The following is a 16774-nucleotide window of genomic DNA, read 5'->3' as shown; positions in this document are numbered from 1 at the left end:
TCATGTTTGGAAACTACAGTAGCCTATAAAAAACCAAGTCTTCTCATGTGTAAACTAAAGCCCAAGGCTTACACAACTTTTAGAAAACACCTGAAGGCTCAGGGAAGTTTTTAATGTCCAACATTTTATTATTTTTTGTATCTTGCTGGAAGCAGCCCAGGGTGGCTGTGGAAACCCATCCAGATGGGCAGGGTATAAACAATAAATTATTTATTAATTATTAATTATTATTATTATTATTATTATTATTATTAACTCTCAAGGAGTAGCAGCACACCAAACTATTGGGTACTTTATTTACTCCGCAAATTAAGTGTAACAATAGGAAGGATGGCTTAATCTGTGCCATCTGAGAACCATCAGTTGTAGGGGAGGGCTACTTTTCTTATGTAACCCTCTCACCTCTTCACTGGCAGAAAAAAAGGTTGTGGTCCTGGGGGTCTATTAGTGTTCACAAGGCAATTCTGCATGCACACACCAACACACACACCAAAGCCTGGATTTCAATTTCAAAACTGTTTTTTATTTAAATGTAAAGGGACAAAAACTTGCAACATCAACTGTTTGTATTGGAAAAAACAAAGAAGGGTGATAACACAGGGTTAAAGGGCAACCCAGTAGTCTAATATACTCCCTAAAGTCCAGATATGACAAAGAGATACGTCACATGGGCTATTGGGAACCTACAAATAACTCTATGAACGGTGCAAATTTCCCTACTTTCCCCTGCAAGATTCCTGCTTGCTCCCTGCTTGCAGGCTTCCGTCGGCACATGTTTGGCAGCTGCAAGAATAGGATGCTGGAGTAGATGAGCCTTTGGTCGGATCCAACAGAGCTGTTCTTAGGTTTTCTGAAACCACTCCAAGTAACGTTGTTGTCTACTTACTGCTGAGTTGGTCCATGTAGGTCTTCCTTTCTCAGGCATGCTAGGTTGGCTAGGCTTCTCAGTGATTGAGGTTTTGGAGAAGGGCTAAGAGGAGGCCACCACAATACAAAGCCCTCTCCACGTGTATGTTCATAGCAGTTCTCACAGACCGGCAAGTCCTCAGACAGCAGCACTTCAGCCGGGCAAAAAGGAGACTCAACTCAGGACACACCATCTCATCTTCACCTCCACCCAGTTCACGGGCTTGTTACTATTACTCTGTTTGTTAGTCATGTTGGATTAGGATCACAGTCATTTGTTGACCAGTGGGAATAACATCCAACCAAATATAGTTTTTGCAGCCTGATCGTTTTACAAGAGTCCGTGTACTCTCAATTCACACATAAGTTGACTTATTCCCAAATGATTAAGCTGTTTCAGGGGTTCAGCCTCCTGCAGTGCGCCCAATCCTAGGCACATTTGCTCAAAATTAAGTGGTTTGCACCCAAGCAAAGGATCATAGGATTGCAACCCCAAAGTGTGACCCTAGGCATATTTACTTGGAAGTAAGTCCTAATCTGTTCAGTGGCTTTTGTCACGAGTAAGTGTATGTAGGATTGCAGCCTCAGCACCCACACTTTCATGGGAGCAAGCTTCATCGGACTTACTTCTAAGTAAATATCCACAGAGATCAGCTGCATGCCTTGTAAGATTTATTCACACTGAATAGATGTCAAGTGGGTCTGAAAGTATGGCCGCAGCCATCCTAAAGGACCAGAGGTTCCCCATTCCCCAAAAGGAGCCGCAGTTATTCTTCCTTATGACTGGATCATGAGCAGCTGTGTCTACTGGCAATGGAGAGAGTCAACACCACCTTATTTTCCCAGAGCTTCTCATCCCCTTGAAAAATAAGGCTGCAATCCTTACCCCACTTCAGTGGGAGAAAGTCCCATTCATTCTATTCCTATGAAAGCAAGTGGGATTCTTCCTGCCTTTATTTCCCTTTTGATTAACTTCTGGCCTCCCCAGGGCTGACCTGAGATACCTTCATTTTGTTCTTGTTGCACATGAAAAGATTTGCACCTGAATAGCACCTGATTAACAACACTTGAACAACACTTTAAACAAACAAAAAGGGGGGAAGGTACACCTTCACCCCCTCAAACTTTTGCTTATACTCTTTGGCTAGAGAGCTGCAATACCGGAGGATGAGGGGAAGGAACGGGCAGCCAGCTGCCTAACTCAGATCAGACTGGTTTTCTTCAGGCAAGTGGATGGTTTCTGATCTGCCAGAGGGCAGAAACATCTTCGTAGTTAATACATACACACACGCACATATGTATTATTGTGGATGAGCTGGGTAGCGTCGCTGAAAAATCCTTGGGCCGGTGCCTGAGGCTGCTGGCGTGGTAACCTGTTAAAGAAAGAATTAAGTTCAATTTCTAACGCAAACCCTTCAAAAATAATGCAACCCAGAAGCAAACGGAAGTTAAATAAACATTTGCACATGCAACCCATTTGGATACAAGGCCTCCATTTTCATGCATTTTATAGCCATGGATTTTGAGATGCTTAACAGAATTTTAGACACGCACCCTCTCAAATAGTCTTAGCTCTCCCTCTACACGATGGCACAATGGCAGGGCCAGCCGTGAGCACAGCTCCACACTCAAACCAGCACCTGCATCAGACGTGCTTCATGAGCTTTGACAAAGGACCTTTGCAAAATGGTAACTGTCCATGAAACCACCATATATATATAATAAAAACTACAATGGAGAGGTATCATTGTTCTTATCCAAGTGGAACCTACACGTGCATAAGCAGTATAGCTCCTATAGCTCCAGGGAGAAAGAGCAGGAAAGGCGACCCCCGCCCCCCATACCCTAACAACAGGCTACTGTTTGAACGAGAGAGCTGGACTTGAACACGCTTCCCCAACTTGGCTACTCCAGTTGCTGTTGGACTTAATCCCTTATCAGCCCTGGTTACGAGCCAGGCTCTCAAGGAACTTGATAGTCTAAACAGGGGTCAGCAAACTTTTTCAGCAGGGGGCCGGTCCACTGTCCCTCAGATCTTGTGGGGGGTCGGACTATATTTGGGGGGGGGGGAATGAACGAATTCCTATGCCCCACAAATAACCCAGAGATGCATTTTAAATAAAAGGACACATTCTACTCACGTAAACACGCTGATTCCCGGACCGTCCGCGGGCTGGATTTAGAAGGTGATTGGGCCGGATCTAGCCCCCAGGCTTCAGTTTGCCTACCCATGGTCCAAAACATGGGGAGGACACCAGGTTGCAGAAGGCTGAACAAGAAGGGATGCCTGGCCTCACCCAAGAAAACAATTCTTACATTGCTGCTGCTGCTGCGGTTGTTGACATCATTACTAGAGTTTATTTGTATACAATGTTGTGGGAATGCACATGCACAGAAACCATACCTGAGCAGGACGGTAAAGTGGAACTGCCCCTCCTCTTGGGGGTGGAGGCCCATGATCAGGGATGGAGAAAGTAGCCTGAAACATGAACCAGAAGAGCCAAAGTGTGAAACCCAGCGAAGATGCCAGGATCCGTTGCTGGGGGGCAGGGGCAGAGGAACCACCACCAGAAATGCAGGACATTATATTGGGAGATAAGTGGGTGGTGCTGTGGATTAAACCACAGAGTCTAGGATTTGCTGATCAGAAGGTCAGCAGTTCGAATCCCCGTGACAAGGTGAGCTCCTGTTGCTCTGTCCCAGCTCCTGCCAACCTAGCAGTTCAAAAGCACACCAGTGCAAGTAGATAAATAGGTACCGCTCCAGCGGGAAGGTAAATGGCGTTTCCGTGTGCTGCTCTGGTTTGCCAGAAGCGGCTTAGTCATGCTGGCCACATGACCCAGAAGCTGTACGCCGGCTCCCTCGGCCAATAAAGCGAAATGAGCGCCGCAACCCCAGAGTCGTCTGCAACTGGACTTAATGGTCAGCGGTCCCTTTACCTTTACTATATTGGGAGAAATGCTCTCAAGGCAGCTGGATTTGCACTTCTGTCAACAGGGATTCAGAGGAGTTTTCCAAAGTTGAGGCCTCTCCTCACAAGGAACATGTTATTCCCGCCCCCACTTTCTCTCACCTGGCCTCCGGCATCTGGAAACATGGAGCCTCCCCTGCTGCTATGGCCCAGTGGAGTTTGGGCACCTGTGACGAAAAAAGTGCAATGAGATTATTTCAGTTTGTACAAGGGGGCTTTTCTGCCGCAGCCCCTTTGCCTTACCACTCCCCACAAAAGCTTCTACAAAAGACTGGGGGATCCCTCCAGAGTTATTTGCGGGGTCCTATGGGCCACAGCGAGGGACGCAGGTGGCGCTGTGGGTTAAAGCCTCAGCGTCTAGGGCTTGCCGATCGAAAGGTCGGCGGTTCGAATCCCTGCGGCGGGGTGCGCTCCCGCTGCTCGGTCCCAGCGCCTGCCAACCTAGCAGTTCGAAAGCACCTCCGGGTGCAAGTAGATAAATAGGGACCGCTTACCAGCGGGAAGGTAAACGGCGTTTCCGTGTGCGGCTCTGGCTCTGGCCAGAGCAGCGATGTCACGCTGGCCACGTGACCCGGAAGTGTCTCCGGACAGCGCTGGCCCCTGGCCTCTTAAGTGAGATGGGCGCACAACCCCAGAGTCTGTCAAGACTGGCCCGTACGGGCAGGGGTACCTTTACCTTTACCTTTTATGGGCCACAGCAAGGTTCGTACACAAACATCCTTTATTACCACCCGTCAAGAAGACATTCTGCAACGCACACAGGAAGATACTTACGAAGAGAGCTTTTTGGGAGAGGGTTGCCACCTGTGGGCGGCAGGTGAGGAACAGCTGGAGGAGGAACTAATGCAGGCCTTTTCTCCTCCACAGGAGGAAGGGATGGTTGTGAAGTCACCTGCTGCTGCAGAACGGAAATAATATATCAGTGATGGAGCCAAGTAGAATTTACCCTCAGTCTACCTTTGTTAGGAGGGGCGCAGGTGGCGCTGTGGGTTAAACCACAGAGCCTAGGGCTTGCCGATCAGAAGGTCGGTGGTTCGAATCCCCACGACGGGGTGAGCTCCTGTTGCTTGGTCGCTGCTCCTGCCAACCTAGCAGTTCGAAAGCACGTCAAAAGTGCAAGTAGATAAATAGGTACTGCTCTGGCGGGAAGGTAAACGGCGTTTCCGTGCACTGCTCTAGTTCGCCAGAAGCGGTTTAGTCATGCTGGCCACATGACCCGGAAGCTGTATGCCGGCTCCCTCGACCAATAAAGTGAGATGAGCGCCGCAACCCCAGAGTTGGTCACGAGGGGTCCCTTTACCTTTACCTTTGTTAGGATCCCAACAGATTCCCCCACCGCTTCTTTTTTTAATGTATTTTTTAAAATGATCACTCAGTACTAGATCCTGCACTTGACTTCCGGGAGTGTGGTTTATCTAACTTGTTTTGTTTTGATTTGATTTGTACTTTCACAAACCTTGTAGTACATGCTGATACCTCCCTCTGGTTTCTTCATTTGCCCGCAACCCTGTTAGCACTCGCCAACTGAGCTTGCTATTAGAGGAGCGAGTCATTATTTTTTGACCACCATCGAGAAAACTTATGACAGGCCACATGGCTGCAGGCTCACCATAATGACATGGGGAATTGGGAACAGAATACAGGATTTGAGAGGCATCTTTCAGAGGAGGCAACCCTGGAAATATGAAGCAAGGTCCTATAAAGCGGTTCGCCCCCCCCCCCCCCCGAATTCTTGGATGTCGCTGAAGTTATTGGCAGGCCAGTAAAGGATTATTCAGCCTGTTGTATGTTGTAGCAATTGTAATGCACTGTGATAATGCTATATGATTTTTAATTGCCTCTTTATTGCCTATTTTATTTCATATATTGTATTTTGCTCTACTACAATTTTAATCCCACAGAATTCAAATTGTAATACGATAAAACACAACGGAGGAAATACAAGAAGCGGTAAAAAAAAGTACAATTGGAAATCAATGTGAATATTTTAACATATGGACGCGCCATTTCCCGTCTACAACCACAAATCCACAGTTTGGGAAACCCTGGACTAATAAAACTCAGAAGTCAGAGTTCCAGCAGATGAACTTCAGTAACTTGAACAATGCCCTAATCCTTTTCCATCGCTCCTCTTCGCTCCTCCTCTGGCATTCCTGAACTGTGCCCCTTCCTCCTCCTTTATTCTCTGTCATAGAATCATAGAATTGTAGAGTTGGAAGGGATCCCAAAGGTCATCTAGCCCAACCCCCTGCGATGCAGGAATCTCAGCTAAAGCATCCATGGCTGATGGCCATCCAGCCTCTGCTTAAAAACCTCAAAGGAAGGAGAGCCCATCACTTCCTGAGGGAGACTGTTCCACTGGCAAACAGCCCTTGCTGTCAGAAAGTTCTTCCTGATTTTTAGCCGGAATCTCCTTTCTTGCAACTTGAAGCCATTGGTTCGAGTCCTGCCCTCCAGAGCAGGAGAAAACAAGCTTGCTCCCTTCTCCATGTGACAGCCCTTGAGATATTTGAAGATGGCTGTCATATCTTCTCTCACACTCCTCTTTCCAGGCTAAACATATCCAGCTCCTTCCATCATTCCTCATAAGGCTTGGCTTCCAGACCCCTGATCATCTTGGATGCCCTCCTCTGCCCACGTTCCAGCTTGTCAACATCCTTCTTAACTTGCAGTACTCAGAACTAGATACATTATTCCAGCTGTGGTCTAACCAAGGCAGAATAGAGTAGTACTATTACTTCACTATACTTCTGTTGAGGCAGCCTAGAATAGCATTAGCTTTTTTTGCTGCTGCATCACACTGTTGACTCGTGTTAAGCTTGTGGTCCACCAAGACCCCTAGATCCTTTTCACATGTACTGCTAGTAAGCCAGGTGTTCCCTATCTTATTCTTGTGCAGCTGGTTCTTCCTTCCTAAGTGCAAAACCTTACATTTGTCTCTAATGAAATTCATTTTGTTAGTTTTAAAGCCCGGGTCTGTTGTTTCAGTCAAAGAATTCTAAATGTGATGTGAATTATCAAACAAACAAAATCTGTGCAAAATTTCTTCCTCCACCTAACTTTTTAAAGCACAGGACTGGCCTTGCTTCATTCCAAGAGCATATAATCCTAGTTGTTTTTAGCTTATTGATGATTTTATATTTTGAATGATTTTAAAAAGTTGTTTTTTACTGATCATTCTGGGTTTTCACTGATCATTTTATTGTTCTTGTTGTAAACGCTTTGGGGGCTTTTGAAAAAAAAAAACAGCATTCAGAAGTGGTGTATATAAATTATGAAATAAAATAAGTAATTGTAGACATTGGGATTAAGAGCTGCTATCCATCACTTCTGCCCGTTTGCCCTCACTCCCTTCTTTCCTTTCCACTTCATTTCTGATACTACAATTTTAAGCCCACCAATGTCTCATGACACCAACACACAACAGGCGCTTGTGAACTACACTTCTTGCATGGATCTGTGGCTGTGCACCAGAGAACTCTGAGGCCCCATGGATGTTTATCAGTGTGCAGACCACAACGGTAGTTGTTAGGAACTTTGGGTGTGGGGTGCAGGTTCTTCTGATTATTGTAAAAAGGTAAAGGTACCCCTGCCCGTCCGGGCCAGTCTTGACAGACTCTAGGGTTGTGCGCTCATCTCACTCTAGAGGCCGGGGAGCCAGCGCTGTCCGTAGACACTTCCGGGTCACGTGGCCAGCGTGACGAAGCTGCTCTGGCGAACCAGCACCAGCGCAGCACACAGAAACGCCGTTTACCTTCCCGCTATAAAGCAGTACCTATTTATCTACTTGCACTTAAGGGTGCTTTCGAACTGCTAGGTGGGCAGGAGCTGGGACTGAATGGCAGGAGCTCACCCCACCGTGGAGATTCGAACTGCCGACCATGCGATCAGCAAGTCCTAGGCGCTGAGGTTTTACCCACAGCGCCACCCGCGTCCCCTTCTGATTATTGTAGCAAGCAGAAAATTCCTCTTAAAGAGATCCTGCATTACCTGAGAATCTGGAGCAGCAGCAGATGGTACCTTTTTGGAGGGTTCAGCTTCTTTAGAGGGTTTAGATCGGAACCAACGGAACCAGCCAGACCCAGAGGCCTGGGAAAATAGAAAGGGTGGGTTCAACACTGTGCTATTGCAAATCATCCTGCTTATTACTCAGCTTCCAACAGATGCCATTCAGGGAAATGCCCTAATGAGCCACTCTGACGTTCCTGCCAGCGCATTCACACTGCCCTGTCTTCCCCACCATCTCTCCCCTCCCACTCCAGTAAGCGGCAGTGACTCAGCTGCCGGGAGGTCAGGTATGTGCTTCTGCCCCACGCCCCACCACACCGTCTGCTACTGGTATGTTCAAGACAAAGAACCCCATACATTAAGACTACAAACCCTATGCACACTTACCTGGCCACAAGCTAAACACAGCAGGAGTCACTTCTGAGGAAACATGTATAGAACTGGGCTGTACTTAAAGGCTGTGTGAAGTTCTATATGAATGAATGAATTGCAATACTCCCAGCCACCTGAAAGGTGAATTAGACTTGATCGTGGCTCTAAATCCAAGAGGACATGATTCTGTCCTTCCTAATCTGCTGCAAAGCAGAAATGAAATCCTGTGGGCCTGGGCATATTTTTCAGACACCGCAGGTGCCCTTCTCAGTCAGATGCCTCACCTTTGCTTCTTTTTGTTCTGTTTCATCCTGTGGTAGCTTCTCTGAGGTGGCTTCTTCCCCTGATGCTTCTGGGAGCTGTGGGGCATCCTCGACCATGGATATTGTGGAACTCTCAGAAATGGTCCTGGTCCGGGCATTTAAAGTGTTCTGGCACCAAGAAGAAAACATGGAGCAGGTTCTCTTCACTGAAAAAACTTCGTGGCTTCATCTTACCGGTTTATACTGTAACCTTATCCTCTAAGGGCCTCTCCTGACATCACTCACCATCACAAGAGTCCTGAGAGACAGATCAGTATTACTCCTGTGGGAGCGGAAAGGACCAAATGAGGCTGGAACATGGCAGCCTCGGAAAAGTCACAAAGGAAGTCCTGCTATGGCAGAGTTGGGACGTGAGGCCAAGTTTCCTGAACCCACTTACTTTTTGAAATTGCTGTATAGTTTAAAGAAAAATTAAAATGTCATATAACCATTAAAGCAACAGCTCTCCCCCTGGCATTCCTCTAGACCACACGGCTCAGCGTTTGTTTGTTTATTTAATAAAATAATGCTTGATTGTTCTGCTTGGCCTTTGGCTTGGAATCAACTTGATCCCCTCCCCCTCTTTTCTTTAACCTTTCTCCTTCTGTGTGATGGAACTCCTATTTGGGGACTTACTTGGCTTTTTTCCTGGCCCACGTAGGATCAGTCTGGATAGTTGGCCTTGGTGAAGATTTGACGTTTTCATCCCCAAAAAGTTTTGATGAGGCTGAATTTTAATACTGTATTTTAATCTTGTTTTTAAGTTGTATCTTAATCAATTGTTTTATATTTGGTGTTAGCAGCCCTGAGCCCAGTCTTGACTGGGAAGGGCAGGCTATAAACAAAATTTATTTATTATTATTATTATTTATTATTTTAAAAAAACCAACAACCTCAAAGCGGTTTACAAAAAGATTAAAAGCGATACAGTACAATTGAGAAAAATTCACAACCCTACTTTAAAACATACAAAAGTTAAAATACTGAAACAGATTAAATTTCCCTCAGTTTTCTAAGCATTTAGGTTGGCTTGTCTAAACAAGAATGTTTTCCAGCAGGCACCAAAAAGAATCAGATAGGAAGGGGCCCCGAGGGTCATCTAGTCCAGCCCCCAGGGTAATGCAGGAATCCTGCCCACAGCCGTCCCTGGTGGGCTCAAACCACCGACCTTCTGGTTAGTAGACAGACACACTGACCCATTGCGCCACAGGAGGGCAAGGGCAGCGACACGTCAGCTGAGAAGGGTAGGTGCATGTGTCAACAAGAACAACACAGCAATAAGAAGATGAGCCCTGCTGGGTCAAACCAAAGGCATATCTCCCCATCTGAGAAGCTCACAAGCAGGACATATAGGCAGTCACCTTTTCCCAGTGGCTTTAGCCATCATGACTAGCAGAAATTAAATTCATTTCACAATGGAAGCAGAGGTTTATCAAATTTGGACCTTCCAAAACAATATGACAATTGAAACACAACGGATCTTCGAAATTCATACTTTCGAAACTTGAAATTCATCCAGATTTTGTGGTGCAGTTCTCCAGCCATCCAAAGTTCACAAAAGTGATTACCGTATTTTTCGCCCTATAGGACGCACTTTTTTCCCCTCCAAAAATGAAGGGGAAATGTGTGTGCGTCCTATAGGGCGAATACAGACTTTCGCTGAAGCCTGGAGAGCGAGAGGGGTCGGTGCGCACTGACCCCTCTCGCTCTCCAGGCTTCAGGATTCTCTGCGCAACCCTCGAGAGCCCAGCGCGAAGCCAAGCTGGGCTCCGGAGGGTTGCGCAGAGCTGCCTGACCTCCTGGGCTCCGCGCAGCTCTGCACAAGCCTCGGGAGCCCGGCGGGAAGCATTCCGAAGCCTGGGGCTTACTGAAGAGCACACCCGGGCTTCGCGCAGCTCTCCGCAAGCCTGGGGAGACCAGCGCGGCTCCCTAGGCTTGCGGATAGCATGCTGTTCTGGGGGCTGGGGTCGGGGGAAGCTCAGGCTTCCCCCACGCCAGCCCTGTAGCTGGGGGGGAAATATTTTTTTTCCTTTATTTCTCCCCCCCCCCAAAAAAAAAACCCTAGGTGCGTCCTATAGGGCGGTGCGTCCTATGGGGCGAAAAATACAGTATATTAGGTGAAAGTGTGCATAAAAACCTAACATGTTTGTGAAAACAGCATTTAAAAAACAGGTCAACAATGCATATGAAGTGGTGCTTATTAGGAGCAATTTGCACAAAAATGTCGAAGGATGCTCGTGAGCATCTATTAAAAGGAAATCCACAAATTGCTTCAGAAAGGTGGGGAAACTAAATTTAAGATTGGATTAAAATGAGAAATGGAGAGATCCTAACAGCCACTGTAAACCTTATCCTCTGTGGATTTGCCTAATCCCACTTTAAAGCCATCCAATTTATCACCATATCTTGTGGCAGTGAGTTCCACAGTTCAGCTACCCCCCCCCCCAAAAAAAAAAAACACCAAAAAAAACCTCTCACCTGATGCTCCGGAATGCTCTCCTGATCACCCAGGAAGTGGTACGGGCCACAGGAGTCCGCGGTGCCCCCTGCAGATTACACCAGAACAAGTTTTATTGTACTCACCAGCCAAGATCTGGAGTTCAAAATGGCAAGAGCTGTTAGGAGGTATTTCAGTTCCCTGGAAATGGCCTCTGCAGCCAAAGCGTCCAGGAGACAAGCAGGTACAAACAAACAAAGGCAGAAGCAAGAAGCAAACTCTTATGCCTTTCCGCAAATCAGGGGCCTGCTTTTCTCCCCACTCCCCGCCCAATCCTAAGCATGTCTGCTGGGAAGAAAGTCCTGCTGGTTTCAATAGTGCCTTGTTCTTTGTTGGAACAGGGCTCCTATGCCTTTAAAAAAAACCAACCTGAGAAGTTGGAATTTTACGGGTGAAGCATTCTCCATCATATAGACCAGGCACAGGCAAACTCGGCCCTCCAGATGTTTTTGGCCTACAACTCCCATGATCCCTAGCTAACAGGACCAGTGGTCAGTGATGATGAGATTTGTAGTCCAAAACATCTGGAGGGCTGAGTTTGCCTATGCCTGATACAGACTGTCAGGCAGCTGTTAAATGCTTAGGAGCCCCTCCACCTGCAAAAGAGGAGTAACAATCATTTTCCAGAACCCTGATTTATCACTGGTTCTTTTGTCCACCCTCCGTTTCGGTCATCTTAAATATATCTGTGCCCCCCAGCAGAGACAGAGGCAGTGGGAAAGGGCATGGCTTGCCTTATCTTCCAAGGCCACCAAAATCAATAAATTTTTAAAAATGCAATATATGTTTTCCAGATGGGGACCAAGGAATTAGTACATGCACACACCATCGCAAATCATTTGAACCATCTCTTAACCTGGTGGCTGATGTGAGGAGAGATCAGCTGGATGTCCTCCAGGAGGGGAAACATAACCATGGTCACTTCCTGGAAGACAAGTCTCCAAAGCCGCATCAGTTGTATCTACAGGAGGTCCAGGATAGAAAGGCCTTCTCTGTCCCACATCTGGCTGGTCCTGAGCTGAGTCCACTGGTGGCAGGTAAGTCGAAGGATGAGACTCCAGGTCCTTCAAGCAGCCTTGGCTTTGTGCAAACTCAGAATGGGGAGCCAAATCTGGATAATGTAAGGTTTGATGGATTAGATCAGTATATCCCCCATTTCATAGATTGCCTGCACACCTGTTCAAACTCCAAGGCTACAAGTGAGATACTTTAAGCAGGAATGCCAACAGCTATTAGTTCAGAAGAGCTGAGCAGCTGAATCCAACCCTCTTATTATTCCCACTTACTGTTTCCAGCAGAAGCAAGTCTCTTAGAGTTCAGATGAAGCATGAAAGAGAGGGGCTTCTCCATTTATTTGTTCACAACATCTGGTAAGGTAAAGGTAAAGGGACCCATGACCATTAGGTCCAGTCATGGCCGACTCTGGGGTTGCGGCACTCATCTCACTTTATTGGCCGAGGGAGCTGGCATACAGCTTCTGGATCATGTGGCCAGCATGACTAAGCTGCTTCTGGCAAACCAGAGCAGCGCACAGAAACGCTGTTTACCTTCCTGCTGGAGTGGTACCTATTTATCTACTTGCACTTTGACGTGCTTTAAAACTGCTAGGTTGGCAGGAGCAGGGACTGAGCAACGGGAGCTCACCCCGTCGCGGGGATTCGAACCACCAACCTTCTGATCGGCAAGTCCTAGGCTCTGTGGTTTAACCCACAGCGCCACCTGCGTCCCTCACAGCATCTGGTATTCAAAGGTATACTGTGTCTTACCATGGAAGCTCCATTTAGCTACCTGTTAGAAAGCCTATATTCCACAAATATTCTTCAGTTATATTTTCAGCTTTAAAAAACAACAACAAAACCTTTCAGAGACTGGGGCTGAATATCTGGAAACTTTAGTAGCTGATCCTGTTAAAACTCCTCAGAATCTTTAGATTTGGACAGTAATGGAAAACCCAGCTTGACAGACCACTTATCCAGCTAACATTGCAATCCCCCCCATAAGACCCACTGAAGTCTCCTGGGCTTTATTCAAAAGCATACAGGAAGAAAACAGGCCTTCTGAAGGTCTTGTAGAATTTAGATCCCTTGCCCAATGAAGGCTAGAGACAGGAAGAACAGAATGAGACGCTCAGAAACAGCCAAAGCCGAGCCCCTTTTAACCTATTCCGATGCATTTACTGCCTAAGCAACAGGGTCCACCTGTTGTTCAAATTTCAGGGCATCCACACTGTCCAAATTGGAGACAATGGGCCTAGAACCTAGATTACTTTACCTGATCAAAAAGCTTTACGCAAAGAACACCTGTCACATAAGAACACCACCAGGGAATGCAATGACAGATCCTGTCGTTATAAACAGAGGAGTAAAGCAGGGCTGTGTATTCGCTCCCTCTCTTTTTAATCTTTTTCTTAATGACCTCGCTTCTCTACTAAAACAGGTGGATGCCCACAGCCCAAAACTCAACCCATCAAGCAGTCCCATCCTTCTGTAAGCAGATGATATGATTTTGCTTTCACGCACGAGAATGGGCCTAAAACGTGTGTTAAATTCCTGTATTGACTATCTGTCCAGAATGAAATTGTGCATGAACTTTGATAAAAAGCAAAATAATGGTTTTTGGGAATTCACGCAAAAGCTATAGCTGGGTATTTGGCAGAAAACCCATCCAGCAAGTATTCAAATTCATCTACCTGGGAATCACATTCCATCATAGGCTTCTATGGTCCTTGCACCGTGCAACGACAGTAAATGCCAGTAAGATCTCTATGCAGGCCATAATGCATTTCTTTATAACAAGAGGTAATTCGCATATCCCCTCTGCCCTCAAGGTCTTCAACGCCAAAGGTATAGCTCAGTTGCTCTACGGAATTCCAATCTGGCTGCCAGGGTTTACCCAGTTGGAAGAATGGGTGCAGGCAGCTTTCCATTTTAAGATTTTTGCTGTCCCACGTTGTGTACCCTATGCAACCTTGTGTCTAGAGGGAAGTCAACACAAGGTAGAGACCATAGCCTGGGCGAGATTTCTTACACGCTGGTTAAACATCTGCCTCACAACAGATAAAGATCCTCTCCCTAGTGAAGTTTTGCTAGATCCCTTTCTTTCCCCAGGGCTACAACAGTTTAACATAAAGGTACAGCAACTTGGGCTGTCAGTGGAATTTTTGCGATCGAGGCCCCCACCATCTGCAAAGGCTGTAATAAAAACTAGGTTGTGGGACATTGAACACCAGGAACTAGCAGTACCAGTGGAAAAAACATGTTCCCCTCTTAATTTTCAATCCTCAAGAAAGAAGGGCATTTTCGCTGGCCAGGTTTAATTCAAATCTCCAGTGGGGAAAGTTCTCGGGAATGGTGGAAGGAGGAAGAATTTGCCCATGTGAAGACCATCAGGTGGAAACTCTTACACATATGGTTCTTCAATGTAAACTATACGTTGATCTCCGCCAGCAGTTCCTAGATCAACTCTGCATCCCCAAATGGAAACCAGAGTTAGAGGTCATACATTTTCTATTATTAGGGAATAATCAAGAGCTCACCAAGTTAGTGGCTAAATATCTTTATCTGGTTTTTTGTCGTCGAAACGCGTTGCAGACGTGTGATCTCCCTGGAGACCTAGAGATGTAATGTTAGACTGCTTTGCCTCTTTCATTTGACAAATGTTTTGTTTCACTGGGAAGGTGGGAATTCTGTATTGATTTGCTATGGATGCTTGTATGTGATTCCAATAAAAGGTTTGATGATGATGATTAAGGATACCAATAGGCTTCTGCAAGTCATACTTCCAGGGAAGTCTTTGAATCCAATCCAGTAGCAGAAAGGAACAATCTCAGATGTACCAGAATAAATGTAAAAGGGGTTCATTTAACTGGCCCCAGTGCAGCTGTGTGCTCCTTTCTGTGAACACCTGCCACTGTTTATCCTTTCGTTCCTTTACCTGGTGTTGATCCACTGGTTCTGGGAAATTCCGGCTGGGTGCAATTGGCATTGCAAAGACTTCCATCCTCCTTAAATGAGACGAGAAGGAGAAAAAGAAAAACAGGTTAAGCAAAGCTTGGAGCCAAGTGGGGGCAGCTCTGGGGCAGCAGGCAAGAAGGCGGATGAAACGCCAACAAGGAACAAGTCACAGAGGCCACAGACAAATCACCAGGGCTCATCGTGAACAGTCTTCATCACTCACCATTGGGAGGAGGTGGGAGTGGAAGAGTTTGGATTTGATATCTTGCTTTATCACTACCCTAAGGAGTCTCAAAGTGGCTAACAATTTCCTTTTCCTTCCTCCCCCACAACAAACACTCTGTGAGGTGAGTGGGGCTGAGAGACTTCAGAGAAGTGTGACTGGCCCAAGGTGGAGGAGCGGGGAAGCGAACCCGGTTCACCAGATTACGAGTCCACCGCTTTTAACCACTACACCACACTGGCTCTACATAGAACTCTATGTCATATATATAGTCAGAACTCTACATAGCAACCCCAATTACATCCCCTGAACCGAGTAGCACATCCAGGGGATCACCCATCTTCTGCCCTTTAGGCGGCAGTTCCACAGATCTCTGCAGATAAATCTTCTGTTCATCAATGCAAAATGTATACGCCACACTCTCCAACATCAGGATGGCATCCGATGTGGTATTAAACCACAAGAAAGCGACGCAAAGCCAAAACAAGTGTTTTCTGAAAGCAGCCATGTTGCTGAAGCCGAGGGAGGGAAACCAACGGAGGAGAGGCGACACTGGCGAGTGCCAGATTCTGCCATCAGTGTGACAATGGAGGCATGGCCTCACCCATCCGTCACGGGGAATGGTATTCAGAGGAGTACCGTTGCCTGGCAACAGACACACATCCCCCTGGACTTCCCAGAGATGGCAACCATGTGGGAGGTGGAGCAGGAAGCAGGAAGTCCCTGTTTTCTGCCTCAGATGGTAAAGCAGGCTTTGGGTGCCATGTGCCTCAAGTTGGGAAACAGCTGCTTCTCTTCAGCTTAATCCAAGTGGCCAGAAAGAGCTAGATCACAAATCAGCCCATCGACACCCCACCCAAGAAGTCTTACCTCCCACTGCCGACATCTAGTTCGGAGCTCTGAAAGCCAAGCCGGTTCCCAAATGGCCTCTTGCACAGACTTCTCCAGCAGGCAGGGGTCAGAGAGTTTCAGGCGCTCTGCCAGCTGTGCAATTGGGAAGAAGCGAGGAGAGGAGTAGTCAGTTCAGAGGATCCAGAGTCACTGCTCCAAACAGTCAGCAGAGGGCTCTTTAAGTTAGGTAGCAAAATAGGATTATTATTTTTAAAAAAAAATATTAGGGATTTTAACATAAGAATTTAACAAAAATAAATCATCCACATTTCCCCCTCCCCCGCTAAAAAAGAAAAACCCGTCCTCTCACCCCCCCACACACCCCCAGACCTCCCTCAGCTCCTCTCTCTGGTTTCTCAGCACATGTTATTCTCTGCATGTTATAAAATTGTAAAGATCCTCAATTTATCTGTCTGTATGTTACCAATAAAGAATTTGTGAGTGTTTATTCAAAACCTGCCAAGGAGTCCAGTTCATTTTGTTGTTTCTTTAAATACTTTGTAAAAGGTTCCCATTCTTCTTTAAAGTCACAGTTATCCTTGTCACTTAGTTTATGTGTCAATTTCGCCAATTCCGCATAATCCATCAAATTTTCTTGCCACAGTTCTTTAGTCGGGATTTCCTCGTTCTTCCATCCTTGTGCTATTAAGA

General features: G+C 46.5%; 1 protein-coding gene across 2 annotated transcripts in view; it reads right to left on the bottom strand.

The window, feature by feature from the left end:
* Positions 1–1840: 1840 nt before the first annotated feature.
* SEC16B (SEC16 homolog B, endoplasmic reticulum export factor) overlaps positions 1841–16774 on the bottom strand; it is a 51051-nt gene continuing 36117 nt past the window's right edge. For both annotated transcript variants that reach the window (XM_079981222.1, XM_079981221.1), the window contains 10 exons: positions 16103–16216; positions 14990–15059; positions 11913–12167; positions 11038–11105; positions 8542–8688; positions 7868–7966; positions 4652–4775; positions 3980–4044; positions 3311–3385; positions 1841–2279 (listed from right to left, as the gene is read on the bottom strand). In XM_079981222.1, the coding sequence (XP_079837348.1) occupies positions 2208–2279; positions 3311–3385; positions 3980–4044; positions 4652–4775; positions 7868–7966; positions 8542–8688; positions 11038–11105; positions 11913–12167; positions 14990–15059; positions 16103–16216 (1089 nt within the window). In that variant the 3' untranslated portion in view covers positions 1841–2207. The remainder of the gene's footprint in view (positions 2280–3310; positions 3386–3979; positions 4045–4651; positions 4776–7867; positions 7967–8541; positions 8689–11037; positions 11106–11912; positions 12168–14989; positions 15060–16102; positions 16217–16774) is intronic.

This window comes from Podarcis cretensis, assembly GCF_951804945.1.
Source record: "Podarcis cretensis genome assembly, chromosome: 6".
In the NCBI taxonomy this organism is placed as follows: Eukaryota; Metazoa; Chordata; class Lepidosauria; order Squamata; family Lacertidae; genus Podarcis; species Podarcis cretensis.
Note: the sequence above shows the minus strand (reverse complement) of the source record. Positions and strands in the feature narration are given on the sequence as shown.